Raw genomic sequence first — 16853 nt, forward strand, 5'->3', positions numbered from 1 at the left:
GGCATAGCAAAAAGCAAGAATGTGTCACTTTATCAACTGCAGAATCTGAGTATATTGCCGCAACAGCTTGTTGTACCCAATTAATCTTATCAACTTGTTGATATGGGTATTATAGTAAACAAGCCAATCTCTATTTTTTGTGATAACACTAGTGCCATAAATCTTTCTAAAAATCCTATTATGCACTCACGCACTAAACATGTTGCAATAAAGTTACATTTTCTACATGAACAGGTGTTAGCTAATGAATTTCAACTTTTATATGTGCCTTCCCAGGCACAAGTGGCTGACATTTTCACAAAGGCTCTATCTAAAGAAGTATTTGAACATTTCAGAGACAGGTTGGGAGTTATCTCTCAATCTATTCTTGCTTAATATCTTGCATTCTATGAGAGGGAGCATCACTCTCCCCAAGTTTTTCCCTTTGTCCTTGAGACAAAAAGGGGGAGAAGACAGTTGTTCTTACAGGTTATTCTAAAGTTTCACAGTTGGAATTACAGGTTATTCTGAGTTTTACAGATAGTTGGAATTACAGGTTGTTCTAAGGTTTCACAAATTAATTGGCAGTTTACTCAGGTGGTATTTATGGTATCATAATGTTGTTTCTAGCAGTTAATGATGGTTCAGTTTTATGATGGTTCAGTTTTTGCCATCAAGGACAAAGGGGGAGTTTGTTACCTTTGTTATGCTGCATTGTCCTTGATGACAAAAAGGTTTTGGTGACTATATAGCTTTATCTCTATGAATAGTGGATAGGTGTAAGCAGATTAATTTTTGGTATTCATTGATAGTGAAACTTTTTTGTGGAAGAGAAGAAGGTAGGTTCAGTGACCAGTGGTTCTTCAAATTCGCATTGTGGTATTTTTTGATTTAATAATCTACAGGTATGAATGCTTCAGATGGTAATATTTTATGGCTAATTTTGTGGGGATTTCTCGCAATTGTTTTAGCATCAAATTGTCAAATTGTTATTTTTGCAGTATGTTTTGTGAAACCGTGAGGGGTAAAAAGTAAAAAAGGAAGTGAAAGAAAAAAGAAAGAAAGATAAAAGTGTTTTCTCTTGTCAAACCATGAAGGGTAAAAAGTAAAATGGAAGTGAAAGAAGAAAAAAAAATAGAAAGATAAAAGTGTTTACTCTTCTATTTTTAAAAAAATGAAAAAGATGGTCCCGAGTATTTTTCCAGTTATCAAAAATGCAAAGATTAAAAATATCTTTCTTGCTACTATATTCTTCCAAAGAAATAATCACAAGTAATTTTTTTTTGAAACAAAAATTGGGAAAAGGAAAGAAGTATTTCTAAAGAGATCCTATGCAGTACATTTATTTTGGTGATAAATTTTTATTAAGTCCAACCTAAGTTAGGGTTTGGTAACCCTACTCAAGGATGAACACACAAAACAGTTTTATTCCGGTTGTGATTCAGTTCTATAAAACCCGTATTACAGTTTGGGAACCTGATTTTGGAGCGTGGTCAAGGAAGAAGTTTTGTTAGTTGGTTTTGCTTGATGAAGGATAGATCTCTTGAATATAACAGGGTGTAACAAAAAAAAATAAAAAATAGAGATGGCGGTGATAGACCATCTTTTGTATTAATCTTGTTCAGTGATTGACAAGTTGAGAGTTGCATAATATGATGCACTTCTGAATTTATCAGTGCTCGTAATTGGAGATATTTTCTTGATATCATTTGTGACATAGGGGTCGGTGCTCCTTGAAGTTTGAGACTTCTAAATACAGTGTAAGGAGTGGGTGCTTCTTGAGATAATAAAATATTCTTTTATCGAGTGGTTTTTCTACCCCAAGAGGGTTTTCCACTCATGAAAATCTGTGTTGTGTGCTAATCCACTTTATGTGTTCCATTAGATGAATGCTCTGATACATTTATTTATGCTTCATTGTTGTTCTACAAAATTTTAATTCTTTATGCTGGTCACTTTGTTTTTTAATTAATTCTACCAGTCATAATTTGATGCTTTGACAAGTTCAATAAGAAGCATATCAAGATTACTCAATTATATATATTGTTTAATCAGAAATACATGCTTCGATACAAGTTAGGGTGTCATATGTGTGTTAAAAGAGTTTTCCAAAGTAAGAAAAAATTAAAGAGAGTTAAATTGATTATTGACTCTGATTCACCCCCCCTCTCAGAGTCAATCCACTTCCAACACTTACAACAATCCGTGTCCATTTTATTCAACGCTCAGCCGTGACGTTTACTCCTGACTTCTATTGACATTGAATTGCAATTTGAAAATCAGGTCGTGACAGTGGGCTTATAACAACAGCCCGTTTCCATTTTATTCAATGCTGAGCGTTGACGTTTACACCTGACTTCAATTGACATTGGAAATTCTCGCCGCATTCAAACCCTGTAACCTCTGAGACCTTGGGCAATATCAAATGGGTTCAGAGGTAAAAGAGATAGAACAAGATGAAGTACAAATCTTTCCCTTTTGTTCCTTACAAAAGATCAGCTTCTCTTTCAATCCTCCTTTTCCTGTTTCTAATGAATTTTCTTTCAGTCACTTGTACCTATATATCTCACACATGTGATAAATCCTCAACTTTCCCCAATGGCAGCAGTTATTCCAGAAACTTGAATCTAGTTATCAATGATCTGTTTCAAAATGCACCTCAAAGTTCAGGGTTTAACACTTCTTCCCATGGCCAATCTCCCAATAAGGTCTATGGTTTGCTACAGTGTACTGGAAATATAACACCAGTGAGTTGCTCAAACTGTGTCCAGGAAGCAAATAACAGTATTAAAGAGCTTTGCTCCAATAAGATGGACGGGAAATTATGGTTGGATGACTGCTTCTTGCGCTATGGCAGTTCTAATTTCATTTCAATACTAGATACTGATGGAGTTGTTATGACGAGCGGGAACGATATCGACAGCGATATGAACGTTTTCCACTCGGCAATCACTACCCTTCTGTCGGATCTGTCAAACAAAGCTTACATCCCTCAAAATAAGGGTTTCGCTGCGGGATCAGCGAACTACTCTGCTTCAGGAAAGTTATATGGTTTAGTTCAGTGTTGGAGGGATATATCAATACACAATTGCAGAAAATGCTTGGCTACAGCAAGGCCACGGTTGGAGTATTCTACAAAACAAGGAGCTCAGGTTAGGTATGGCAGCTGCATGGCAAGATATGAAATTTACTCATTTTTTTCCTCTGCTCAGTCGCCTTCTCACTCCCCAGAGGGAAATACTCCAACTATTTCCTCACCTCCCCTGCTTCCCACATCAAAAAGTATGAGCTACTTCTCTATCTCTTCCCTTTTTCATGTTAGGGTTTAGATCAAGTTCACGGGAGTTTTTAGTGTAATATGAAACAGTTTCTGAATAGATAACTGTGTAAAGATTTTGTATTGATGTATTTCAGGTCACATTCCATACTACATGAGATATCTCTCTTTCTTTTCTCTTTGTAAATTAGGAGGTTAATCTTAAATTATTGAGAATTAACAGTGTAACAGTAGATAATTTCAAAAGAATAATTGTAAAAAAAAGACCGGTAATGTCATACTTCATCATTTTAAAGTAAAAAAAAAAACAGAGTATCTTCAGTCAAAGTTTAATATAAACTAAATCTAGAATTTAAAATAAACCAATAGCTACCTTCTTTACATTTTTTCTCAATAAAAAAATGTTTGAGTTCTTTTTATAATATTTTTATTTTATATTTGATACAAGATTGAAGGGTTAGGGTAATCTTTTAGATGTCAAAGCCATTCTTGAGTCAGCAGCTTAACTTGTTATTGACATACACAATAGTTTTTTTTTATAATAAGATATTGAAAATGTATGTCTTCTATATTTTATTTTATGTTTTTGTTTGCAGCTATCAGAAAGATGTTACGGTTGTGAGATGTAATTCACCAACGTGATTTGAACCAACTCAATTATCTTCTTTTAATGTTTATCTTTGAAGATATTATAGTGCCACAATTCTAATTACTGAACTGTATTGTACAGAGAAGTCCTCAAAAACATTACCAATAGTTTTAGGTTGCGTGGGAGGCAGCACTCTGGCGCTACTTATTTGTCTGATTGTATGGAGAAAAGCAGTTAAATCTGACATTTTTGGGAAGGCAATAACTACTGCTACACCCAACCAAGGTGTTGCGTCTGAAATCCATTTCTACTTCAATATTATTTTTGTTGTGGTGCTTTTGGTGTGACAAATACTCTAAGCTTACCCATTTTTCTCTTACTGCTTTCTAATGCTACAGAAAGGCGTGAATTATCCCCTGTATCTGAGTTACTTATGCAAGAGCATCAGTTTATCTTTAGCTTACAAGCATTGATAGAAGCCACAGAAAATTTTCATGACAACAAGAAGCTTGGAGAAGGAGGGTTTGGTGCTGTGTACAAGGTAGGCTGACAGTTTAATCTGGTCTAAAGTAGAGTTTGTTTAACAACACATGGGGAGCACTAAGTCTGTTTATTATGTTTCAGGGGATAACTAGAGATGGAAATTTGATAGCAGTGAAGAAACTTTCTGCCAGATCTACACAAGGCAAAAGAGAATTTATGAATGAAGTGAAATTGGTGGCCAATGTTCAGCACCGAAACCTTGCAAAGTTGTTGGGATGTTGCATGGAGGAAAATGAAAGGTTGCTTGTTTACGAGTATTTTCCTAACAAAAGTTTGGACAAATTTCTCTTTGGTAAGTAATCATAATATCTTATTTTGCCCTGGAAAAGATGAAGAGGTGACTGATGTTTAAAAAATTGGCATTACAGATCCAGAGAAGTGCAGAGAGCTAGACTGGCAAAAGCGTTATAACATCATCTTTGGAATTGCTCGTGGGCTTCTCTACCTTCATGAGGATTCACATGTGCGAATCATTCATAGAGATATTAAGGCAAGCAACATTCTGCTTGACCACAAACTCAATCCAAAAATAGCTGACTTTGGCTTGGCAAGATTTTTCTCTGAAGATGAGACACATATTCATACAAGAGTTGCAGGCACATAGTAAGCATCATGATGATAATGGACTCTACCTTTTTTAAGATTTTGATTGATAATGGTTATAAGCATTTGAAGTTTGAAATTTATTTATTTTTATATAATAACTATAATTATGCATCAATTATTTTCCATTTGCAAATAATTATAAATTCTTGTTGTAAATAATATATGTGTTTGAAATGTAAATTGTAGGTTTAATATATGTTGGTTCTAAATAATTAGTAAAAAGTTAAAAACACTAAAAGGTATTGTTGGATGACTGATAAGTACAGATATTTATATCCTATTAATTGTTAAAACAATTTGCAAAATAGAAATAGAAATAGAAATAAACCATGTATAGACAACTCTGCAAACCATGTATAGACATATCTGCAAAGAGATATCTACTTAACTGAATAGATCTCTGTTTAACTTCTCTCAATTCCTTATAATAGATCCATAACTGGATCAAATCGTCCACTAAACGGCAATGGAAGTGGGATCATTTAGCATCTATGACAGACTCTCAGCCATTAACCTGAACATACATATTAATTTTGTATTCTATATCTATTTTTAAAATACAGGAAAGACCTTAAATAAACACAACTACACTGTGAAAGTATGAACTTAACTAAAAGTGTGGTGTTAATAAAACTCCGCATCTCCTCTAATTTTGTTCTCTACTTACAATATAATTTCAGTATTGCCAGTAAAACTCACTCTTGATAATGTTGATGGCATCTACTATTATCAACTTCAAACATAGAAATTGTTGATAAATATTAAATGATGTGTGTGAAGCTCGTGTACAAGTTCCATATTTAGGCTTTTGTTTTATGCTTTAAGTTTATTATTTTAAAGGAAAATAACATGAACAGTTTTATTGTTTTAAAGCTTTTAAAGCTTTTAAAGCTTTCCCCTTGTAGTAGCAGCGTACTGTTTTTTAGGTTGCAATCTGTATAAATTAGTCTCCTTGTATTGTTTAAGTAGGTTGGATTAAGGGTTAGCCTCAGAATTTGATGAAGTAATATATATATTTATAATGTTTGTTCATTAGGATTCAAATCTGGTTATTTGTAAATCTGCTGTTCTAATTTCTTGTCTATCAATTTATTGGATATCTTCGCAAATCAATCACTAAACTTTAAAGGTTTTTCTTGATAACAAACTTCAGGGAATGTTACAAACACCCATCTAAAGGGAGGCCTTTTCATCCCCAAGAAACAATCAGATTGCTTAAGGATCCATATATTGTCTATGGACAAGCATCCAGCATTTCTCCTCAAATGCTACATAGCTCATTGCGCACCCGCAGTTTCGGAATCTCTCCCGCTTGAGCATTTCCTGGCTTAGCTTCTGTTTATAGAATATAGAACAAAATAATCCAATTTCCGGCCTATAAATATTCCGCAAAATTAAAATGCATTCTCACACATACAAGCCCGAAAGTGATTCGTGATTAATGGCCATTGTAGAGGGTTTTGGCCAGTCTCTGCATTAAGAAAAAACCCAAATGGAGTAATATATCAGCAAGGAATCTCCATCAATTAAATTTTTAGAAGTGAAAAAACACAAGAAAACCCCAGTATGCAAATCTCTGAGTTAGAGCACATAGCTACTTAATCTTAGTTAAATATGGATGCTATTGCTGATGCTTCTCAGTTATTCAAAGTACTCTTGACATACAAAGCAAATTACCCTGAAGATGGATCGTGATATATGCTTCCTTACGTTGTTAAAAAAAAAATGCACAGGCATTTCATCCAAAAGAATTTCAACAAACAGGCACGCACTGGGGCAACCTCAAATATCCTAGGCCCATAATATTCTACAAAGTACTACTATGGCTTTTGGATAGAAAAAAGCAGAGTGGAAAGCTATTAAAATTTCGGTGTAGACACTAGGAATAGATTTTCTTATTCCTTCTACAGGCTGTCAGAGAATCCTCCACACAACCAAATATGTTCTCCTGCAATCAAATTATCAAACAAAATCCTAAACCGTGTTCCAACACAATTTGAATCCTCCACACTAAAAAACAAATATTGTTCCCCTGGAACCAAACTATCAAACAAATCCTAGACGCACAACCAACTATTGATCTTCTGGAACAAAACTACCTAAAAAAATGCTAAACTGTACTCCAACAAAGTGATAAAAACCACACAGGTTTCCTGGAAAACCTAAAGATTATTACCCAAATCAGCTACTAGCTAGTACAAATATTGTTCTCCTGGAACAAAACTATCAAACAAATCCTAGGCGCACACAACCAACTATTGATCTCCTGGGACAACACTATCAAAAAAATCCTGAACTGTATTCCAACAAAGTGATAAAAACCAGACAGGCTTACTGGAAAACCTGGAAACTATTACCAAAATCAGCAACTAGCTAGTAAAGAATGAGAGAAAATTGTTCACTATGCTTCATTTCGCCATCCAATTATTTCTGATCAATCATCCCAAACCACAAAGCAACAGACCTGAAAGAAATCCATCCTATGGAAGGAACATTTTCACAACAGGGGCAACAAATTACTGTATATTCCAGTTTCTGTTTTTTTTCATTCTTTGTAAAGAGTTTGGCCGTTCTGATTCATAATTCCAGTCATAACTGTTTATCATAATTTAAAAATATTTACTGCATGCTAGAACAGTACATGGATAAAAGGCAGGCTCAAAAGGAGGAGCCTATTCCCACCTTTCAGGAGGTTCATAAAACTGCTGATAGTTCAGAACAGATAATGATTTGAGGCTGATTGAAGGATGTGGCAGGGATTTCATGTCTCCTCTTGATCCTAAGAAGCTTAGACTTGGGGTGAAGGATCTTACTGCTGCAATCAAGCAAAGTGCTTTGGATCATTCTTTTAAACCACCCTGACATCAGGCTGATTTGTTTGCTTTTAGTGTTATTGTGCCTTTAATTGTCTTGTTGTTGTTCGTTACTGTTGGTTGGTGTTCTGCTAGACTCAATGCCTAATCCTTCTCTTTTTAATCCTTCTCTTTTGTAAAAGGGATCAGGACCCTTTGAAAATCCCTGCTTACCTAATTGAAAACAATACATGAATTCTTAACCATCTTGGCAAAACTTTTGCCACCACTAGATCTGGTGAGTCGGTGACATATACACAAAATAAATGAATACCAATATGCCCATAAAACAAATGACTGCTATAAACACAAAATATACAATAACATACACACAAAATATATGCAAATCTGCATCAAAGAACCACAAAAAAACAGAAGAAACAAAAAAAAAATGTCTCAGTTTGAAAATCAACAGCAGAGAAAAATGAACCCCAAATCTCAAAGGCTAACCAATCCGGCATTAAGCCTCCAATTTTTGGGTTCTCTTCACTAACGTATATGTAAATTTTATAATTCACATGGCTCCAAATTGGCATAAAGGGCCTACAACTTTAACTGCCTAACCACTCTGCTTCAGTATTATGTAACAAATTTCGGTCGTTAATTTTTTAAGGATATAATAACGAATGTGGCTGCATCAAATTCATTTTCAACCATAAAAATAGTCAGGACTTAACGAGGTGCATCTCAGTTAATATTTTTTTATTTTCTCAAATAAACTAACTTTTTAATTGATAAGTCGGTTTTTTGTTTTTGTTCTATTTAGGACTGCAACAAACCCTTTCTCAAGTTACTATACTAAGCTTTATCGCCAATCCAGTTTACTTGATGCTTTAACAATTTCAATTTCAATGAAGTGGCTACATGGCACCAGAGTATGTAATGCGAGGGAAGCTGTCAGTTAAAGTAGACGTTTACAGTTTTGGAGTGCTGGTGCTTGAGATCGTCACTGGAAGGAAAAGCACTGATATTAATTTTCCATACCAAATGGATAGCCTCTTAGAATGGGTAAGAGACTAAATTTCCCGCAGCCCATTTGCATCAACTGTTAGTTTTCAATGTTTGGGAGCATGATTATTGTGGTTTAATGATATGTGATGTAGGCATGGAAACAATTCAATGGAGGAAATGGGCTGAGTTTGTTGCATTCAAAGGTATCAGAATTCAATCAGGAGCAGGCATTAAGATGCATTCATGTGGGGCTTTTGTGTGTACAAGCTGATGCAACACTTCGTCCAGCTATGTCTAATGTTATTATGATGCTCTCTCGCCGTAATGCCAAATTGTCAAATCCTTCTAAGCCTGCTTTTGTAAGCAGTAGCAAGAGTCATGCTTCAACATCGAAGTCCAGCTGGGAGGTTGAGGAGAATGAAAAGAGAATAACATACCAGACATCTGGGGCAACTACGTCATCTTCATCAGGGATTCGTTCAGTAAATGAAGCTTCCATTACAGAAATTGAAGCTAGATGAATTCACATACCCTAAATTATCAAGTTCACCTGGAAACAGCAGGAGGTTAACCACAGGAAAGCGGTCTGCGCTCGTCTAAATGGATTACAGAGTGGTCATGGTATATATGCACTTCGTGTGTAATTATAGTTTACTGCGGGCCAACGAATCTGTCTGGGAACAATTTAGCTCGGGTTAGATCAACTCTTGTAAAGCTGAATTTGCAGCAAAAAGTAGCGCAGAAAAAGCATTGACCTTTTTATTTGCATAACTCGATTAAACAGCACTAATGACTGGATATTAATGTCAAAACATGCAACTAAATGTGGTCAGGATTGGGATGTCTTTACTGGGTTTCTTTATTTTTACAATTTTTTATGTATGAAAGAAAAAAGTTTTTAAAAAAAGTTTTTAATATAATGGTTTTTTGAGAAAGAGAATGAGATTTCTTTGTTGTTATTATTATAATAAGATTGAATGGATTTTTAAAAAAGGTGGATTACATTGATCTTTTCATACAATTGAAAAGGAAAATGATGGTTTCATAGGATGTAATTTAGATTAATAAAGATTAAATGGGTTTAGTTTATGTAAATTAAATTGATATAATATTTTAGATTGAAGAATATTAAATTAGATGATGTACTTCAGATATTCAATAAGATAGGTAATAACACTTAGGTTGATAATAAAAACTGTAGATCAAATTGTAGAGGGGATTTTCTCTGCTCAAGACAATGAGGTCTCGAGGAATAAAAGGCCTTCATCTACCTCACTTAACTAGCATTATGGTGAGCTAGGAGAGACAATGTTAACAAACAAATGCTAACTACACTAAATTATAAATGAAAATTCAAGATAATATCTAGATAGTATAAAATGATAAAAATGTTTAAATCGTAGAAACATAAAGATTACAACATGGAGACTCATCTACTAGATAGAGAAGGGTTTTAGCCTTGGAAGCATGCATGTTGCAAGGACATCCATGTGCCACAATGTATTCCTTACGGTAAAATTCTAGAATGAGTCCAAAAAACCTTTAGAATGTTGCTCTTACCTCCTTGGACCTATTCACCACTTGCACACATGGAGACAAAAATAATGATGGTGCTACGTAGGGGTTTTCCTTAATCAAACCCTAGTTTCAATGTTTCCAACTTCACAAACATCCAAATAAAAGATTTGAAAGACACATATGTAATAGAAACAATCCTCTCTATGGAGGAAAAGCCATAGTATTAGAGATTAGTAGATAATAAAAAAGATGCAATTGTTGGAATCAAGGAACATTGAGAGGGGGGTGAATTAGTGTTCTGTAGTTTTTAACTTTGTTAATTTGTCCTTTAAACCACCTAATGCAAATGAATGAACAAAAGATGCAGAAACACAAAGCAATTAGCAACAACACCATAACACCAAGATTTTTACGTGGAAATCCGATTAAGGGAAAAAACATAGTGGGGATGAGACCCACAATATCAATGTACTCTGCAGAAGTATACAAATATTACATAAGGGGAATGCACATGCATTCAGGCATATTGCCTAGCGCTCATTGCTCAAGTTACAATAAGAGCTACAACCTCGAAAAACTCACTGTCTTACAAATGATCACATATAATAATTGGAATGTCTGGACTAATAAACAACATCTACAAATGCCAAAAACAATTCTGATTAAGCACAAAATACATTATCTTTCTCTGCTATGTTACACTGTTCTGATATGATATTCTGCTATATTTTGGAGCTCTAATATTTCAATTTCACACGTGAAACTACACACAATCACTCATACACACTTCACACATAACTACCGATATAAAAAATGATTATATCAACCGCCCTTTTATATCCGCAACATCAAATTATGTTAGCGCAAAAATGCATAACACGCAAATGAAACGTGTTACCCAAGTCGGCTTAATCTGATCCAAAACAATCATGTAGACCAAAACAAATTTTCCACATGCTTCCCACATAGCGGCTCAACATCCTCGAACAAACAAATAATTATCAAAATTACTTCGCATAATCTGCACAACAAATATCCACACGTTACTACCAATGAACATTGTTCTAACCAAAAACTTGTAAATCGAACCTTCCAACTCACTCGACAATCATCACTGAATACCACAAACCTAGAATAAGGTAGATTACACCTCCATGATGCTTCTTTGAGATCTGCAACACCAAACATGCAACACAAATGAATCGCCAACCAAATTGCTAAACATTATTGAATATCCTATTCTATCCCACCAAACCTCACCAAACTTAAATGTCTTCCGGTATGAATTAATCATGAATTACAGATTGGATATGTGACTCAGGTTGCCATCAATGACAACCTCTGAACAACAACGTCGTGTCTCTTGCCAACAATTTTCCCCTTTGGCATTGATGGCAACACTTAGTGAAAAATGATTGTGTCGGACCAAAACCAAAATATATACACTGCAACAAAAATCCTAACTACTAGACTCCAAAAATCAACAACTCCTCCTAAGATCAACATTTTTCTCTCCTCTACACTCCCCCTTTGACATCAATGGAAAACGTAGGGTTCCAAAAGCCAAAAATTCAAGCAAAAAATGTTATTTACATATATACACACAATCCTTACATACTCACAAAAATTTGAAGATATCTGCATAGGAATTCTTTAATGTGTCCAAGTCACTATCCTAGCCCTTCTTCAAGCTCTCCAAAATTGTTATCAGACCACTGCAAAGATAAGCTTGGGCTTCTGCTGGCTTTAGGTCTGTCGGATCATTGTTTGCTAGAGCATGTTGAGAATCCTTCAAGGCAACGAGCATAATATCTAACTTAGGAGTGATCCAATTTCGAAGTTCTCCAACTCTTCTAGTTATTCTATCCTTGTCATGATTCAAGCTTCTAATTTTCTCAAGTAGTGATGTCACTTGATCTTCATGACTACTCAAAGAAACTAACAGAGGGTCAACCAACTGAGATATGCGTGCAAGCTCATCCTCATGATCCTTAGATTTCAGTGAATTTCTTCAAAGATAGGCATGATTTGTACATATTGCCTCCTTTAGATAATGCATTCTTCATGCTCTTCACACAGGCATCTAAAGTGACTCTATCTTTTGCAATCATTTTTTTCAAGGTTTGGAGCCTCTTTGCATCAAATTCCTTTCAGACCTTCTTCTCAGCAGATTTTTCAAAAGATTGAAAGTGACTGTCCACAAAGTTTATTAGAGTCTTCAACTGCCCGAATGGAGTGTCTTAAGAATCCTTCTAAAATAAAGGCATTAATTTCTCCAAAATACCAGTTGCCATGGTGAGCAACATATTGTCCTCTATGTGTGACTTCAAAAGATCCTCACTGGCCTTTGCTTGAGCAAATGATGCTAGTTGAAGCTTCTGAATGGGGGACAGAGAGGCAAGATTAATCCAACCTTGAATAAATTCAAAATCATCAATGAATTGCTTGGCCTTTATTGCCTTTGTAGTGTCTCTTGCTTTAGTCTTAACTTCAACCTCCACCTCCACCTTCTCCTTTTCTGCTTCTTCTTAGGAACCAGAGGGTTAAAAACCTTGTCCTTTCCTTCATCTGCTTTTCCTACACCCTCTTCATCCTCAACTCTAACTTCTTCTTGCACATTAACCTCGACTGGCTCAATAGTCTAAACTTTCAGGACAAAAGTATCATCCAATCTCTGCTCAGCTTGTGATGGCATGTTTTGCTCTTCCGGATGATATTATTCTTGTCCTTTTCTAGCAGAAAATTTGTCCAAATTTTCTCAGTTTCCTTTGCAACTTCATCAATTTTTCCAATCATTATATTTATTTACTCTGTACTTACTCTCGAAATCATTCTTGTCTAATTTAAGTAATGTATCTATCTCCTCCTTAGAAATAACTGAACATAAGTTCATTAGTACATGTTCCTTCAATCCCTCATCTTCCTTATTTGTTGTTTGTCTCCTAGCATCCAAAATTTCATACAAGCTCTTGGGTATGACTGTCATTAGTTCAATTAGAGCTTTACTATATACATTCAAGTACTCTATAGTTGCTTCTTCTAAACTTATTTTCCCAGATTCATCAAATTTTCCATACAATTATGATAATGGCTTCAAGTTACCATTCTTCACAACCTCATTGACTATCTCATTCAAAGACATGGGAGGAATAACTTCAAGTTTACCTTTCTTTAATGCCTCATTAATTTTAGATGGCTTAGATTTCTTTTCGAATAGCTTCTCTTTTGAATTTATGGTGACCTTAGCAGCTTTGGCTTTAACCTCCTTGACTGTCTCATCAAATCCAGTTTCTTCATCATCTATGGGAATGAATACTCTAGTTTGCCCTCTCTTCCTCTTTCCTTCACCGAATGGTTTGACTGATGGTTTTGATTTTCTTGCAGGCTTTGTAGGACTGGAGGAGGGAGTTGTGCTTCTGGTTTGCCTTGGCTTAGGCTTAGATGCTTCTGGTTTACTCTCCTTCTTCATAGTGTGCTCCTCAGAGAGAGTATTCTCCTCTCTTGCTTTTCGGACTGTTTCCTTAGATATTCCCATGCTCTCTGCAAAAGGTTCAACTTATTTTCATATTTTCTTCTAAATCGCGTAGGCTTCTTGAATTGTTGATGTAGTTTTAAGCTCTTCTCTTTGTATGTTTCAAACCTCTCCTCATTAGGGTCCACAGATTTACTCAATAGTACTTTTGGTTATGATTTAGACCCGTATACCTTTCATATCAGTGAAAAGTCCACCACTTTTTTATGCACTACTGAGTTCTATGTGTTTGTGGAATTTATTACCATGTTGCTGCTCATTATTTTTAAGTGCTTTTGGAAGTGATTCGGACATGTTTACCCATCATATTAGTGAAAATCCAGTTTTATAGAGCTATAATAAAATTAGAAAATATTTTTTTTTGAGCATTTGAGTCTTCTTGTTTTTTTTTTCTTTGAAATGTGTTGGGAAAATAGGGACGACTGGTCATCCTCGGGATGGTTAGGGGATATCACAGATGTCCCCAACCATATTGGGGATGGGGAGACGTCCCCTTTGAGAATCACTGCCGTCCCCAAGTTTCTGGGATGTTTCCCATAGATTTTGCAATTTTGGGGACAGTGAGGGGATGTCCCTTAGTCATCCCCAAGTCCCCGAAACGTCCTCGGTGTAGGGACGGGGGATTTTAGCCTAGGGACGTGTCCCCAGGTAACGTAGTTTTATCATAATTGAACAATAATTACTGCATGTTAGAACAATAAATATATCAAAGGCAAGTTCAAAAGGAAGAGCCGGGGAGTTCATAAAACTGGTGATAATTCAAGAACAGAATAATTTGAGGCCAACTGATGGATGTGCTAGGAATTTCATGTCTCCTCTTGGTCCTAAGAAGCTTAGACTTGGGGAGAAGGATCCTACTATTGCAATCAAGCAAAATTCTTTGGATTTTTTTTTAGACCACTCTGATTTCAGGATGGTTTGCTTTTGTTTGTTTTGTTGTTGTTCCTTGCTCTTGGTTGGCATTCTGTTGGACTTAATGCTTAATCTTTTTCTTTTGTAAAATAATTCAGAAACCTTTCAAAATCCCTGCTTACCTAATTAAAAACAATACATAGATAGAATCAAAACCATCTATTGGTGTAAATAAATATTCATTATGGATATTATTACACTTTACTTAAGTTAATTTAGGATAATGCATCTCTTCGTAGTTTGGATTTGAGACACTTAGGGAAGTGTGCACATAGGGATAGAGCTTGTAGGAGAAATTCCACCTTTTGTGGTCTTATTTTGCTGTTACACTCCACATTCGGTGGGTCATCCACCTCTTGTGGAATATTATATTATTTCTCCTACCTACCCCTAGTATTTCTTACCTACCCTTGTTTCTCATTGAGCCACATGTCATGATTGTGTGCTCGTACATCCATATGGCCTTGCCTATATAAGCAGGCCTATATTCATTGTATTGGTGAATCCAGTTGATCATTTTCATATTGATGAGAATATAGTTTGTTCTTGTCATTCTTTTGTCTCTATTTTTATACTTTTCATTGTGCCCTTGATCTTGACAAAATCTCACACCATCCTTGCATAAATCTGATGAATCGAGGACATAGACAAAATAAATGAATACTTACATGCCCATAAAACAAATGACTGCTATAAACACAAAATATACAATAACAGACAATATATGGAAATCTGCATCAAAGAACCACAAAAAACAGAAGAAACAAAAAAATGCCAAAGGTTGAAAATCAACTGCAAAAAAAAAAGTAAACCCCAAAACGCAAAAGCCAACCAGTCCAACATTAAGCGTCCAATTTCTGGGTTCTCTTAACTAACGTATATGTAAGTTTAATAATTCAGATGGCTCCAGCTTAGCATAAAGATCCTTCAACTTTAACTGCCAAGCTCCTGGTTCTTTGCTTCAGTATTATCTAATAAACTTCGGTCCTTAATTTTTTAAGTATATAATAAGGAATGTGGCTGCATAAAATGTATTTTCAACCATGAAATAGTCAGGACTTAACGAGGCATTAATTTTTTTATTTTTTCATTTTTACAAATTAACTTTTTAATTGATAAGTTGGTTTCTTGTTTTTGTTTTATTTAGGACTGCAACAAACCCTTTCTCAAGTTACTATACTAGGCTTTATCGCCAATCCAGTTTACTTGATGGTTTAACAATTTTCAATTTCAATGAAGTGACTACATGGCACCAGAGTATGTAATGCGAGGGAAGCTGTCAGTTAAAGTAGACGTTTACAGTTTTGGAGTGCAGGTGCTTGAGATCGTCACAGGAAGGAAAAGCACTGATATTAATTTTCCATCCCAAATGGATAGCCTCTTAGAATGGGTAAGAGACTAAATTTCCCGCAGCCCATTTGCATCAACTGTTCGTTTTCAATGTTTGGGAGCATGATTATTGTGGTTTAAGGATATGTGATGTAGGAATGGAAACAATTCAATGGAGGAAACAATTCAAGGTATCAGAAGTCAATCAGGAGCAGAGATGCATTCATGTGGGACTTTTGTGTGTACAAGCTGATGCAACACTTCGTCCAGCTATGTCTAATGTTATTATGATGCTATCTCGCCGTAATGCAAACTTACCAAATCCTTCTAAGCCTGCTTTTGTAAGCAGTAGCAAGAGTCATGCTTCAACATCGAAGTCCAGCTGGGAGGTTGAGGAAAATGAAAAGAGAATGACATACCAGATATCTGGGCAACTACGTCATCTTCATCAGGGATTCGTTCAGTAAATGAAGCTTCCATTACAGAAATTGAAGCTAGATGAATTCACATACCCTAAATTATCAAGTTCACCTGGAAATAGCAGGAGATTAGCCACAGGAAAGCGGTCTGCGCTCGTCTAAATGGATTACAGAGTGGTCATGGTATATATGCACTTCATGTGTTATTATAGTTTACTGCGGGCCAACTAATCTGTCTGGGAACAATTTAGCTCGGGTTAGATCATCTCTTGTAAAGCTGAATTTGCAGCAAAAAGTAGCGCAGAAAAAGCATTTACTTTTTTGTTTGCATAACTCGATTAGAGAG

At 35.4% G+C, this 16853-nt stretch overlaps 2 protein-coding genes across 3 annotated transcripts; both read left to right on the forward strand.

Annotated features, from left to right (window-relative positions):
• Positions 1-2178: 2178 nt before the first annotated feature.
• LOC131074143 (cysteine-rich receptor-like protein kinase 43) lies at positions 2179-9726 on the forward strand. Of its 2 annotated transcripts, none has more exons than XM_058010713.2 (7): positions 2179-3261; positions 3987-4130; positions 4244-4386; positions 4470-4680; positions 4757-4991; positions 8704-8854; positions 8950-9726. In XM_058010713.2, the coding sequence occupies exons 1-7, from the start codon at positions 2436-2438 to the stop codon at positions 9316-9318; spliced, it is 2079 nt and encodes a 692-aa protein (XP_057866696.2). In that variant the 5' UTR covers positions 2179-2435; the 3' UTR covers positions 9319-9726. The 2 variants fall into 2 exon arrangements, with proteins under 2 accessions (XP_057866696.2, XP_059075585.1); XM_059219602.1 differs by having other exon boundaries at positions 3006-3261; positions 3992-4130.
• A 6279-nt stretch (positions 9727-16005) lies between these two features.
• LOC131074165 (cysteine-rich receptor-like protein kinase 26) lies at positions 16006-16555 on the forward strand. The gene is made up of 2 exons (XM_059218893.1): positions 16006-16149; positions 16211-16555. The coding sequence occupies exons 1-2, from the start codon at positions 16006-16008 to the stop codon at positions 16553-16555; spliced, it is 489 nt and encodes a 162-aa protein (XP_059074876.1).
• Positions 16556-16853: the final 298 nt, after the last annotated feature.

This window comes from Cryptomeria japonica, chromosome 4, assembly GCF_030272615.1.
Source record: "Cryptomeria japonica chromosome 4, Sugi_1.0, whole genome shotgun sequence".
Lineage (NCBI taxonomy): Eukaryota > Viridiplantae > Streptophyta > Pinopsida > Cupressales > Cupressaceae > Cryptomeria > Cryptomeria japonica.

Excerpts from the sequence above, each read along its gene's own strand:
- LOC131074165 (XM_059218893.1), top strand. The coding sequence starts at position 16,006 with ATGGCACCAGAGTATGTAATGCGAGGGAAGCTGTCAGTTAAAGTAGAC. Across the intron at positions 16,150-16,210 it reads TGGATAGCCTCTTAGAATGG|CATGATTATTGTGGTTTAAG; the intron begins GTAAGAGACTAA and ends AATGTTTGGGAG.
- LOC131074143 (XM_058010713.2), top strand. The coding sequence starts at position 2,436 with ATGAAGTACAAATCTTTCCCTTTTGTTCCTTACAAAAGATCAGCTTCT. Across the intron at positions 3,262-3,986 it reads CCTGCTTCCCACATCAAAAA|AGAAGTCCTCAAAAACATTA; the intron begins GTATGAGCTACT and ends TGTATTGTACAG. Across the intron at positions 4,387-4,469 it reads GGTTTGGTGCTGTGTACAAG|GGGATAACTAGAGATGGAAA; the intron begins GTAGGCTGACAG and ends ATTATGTTTCAG.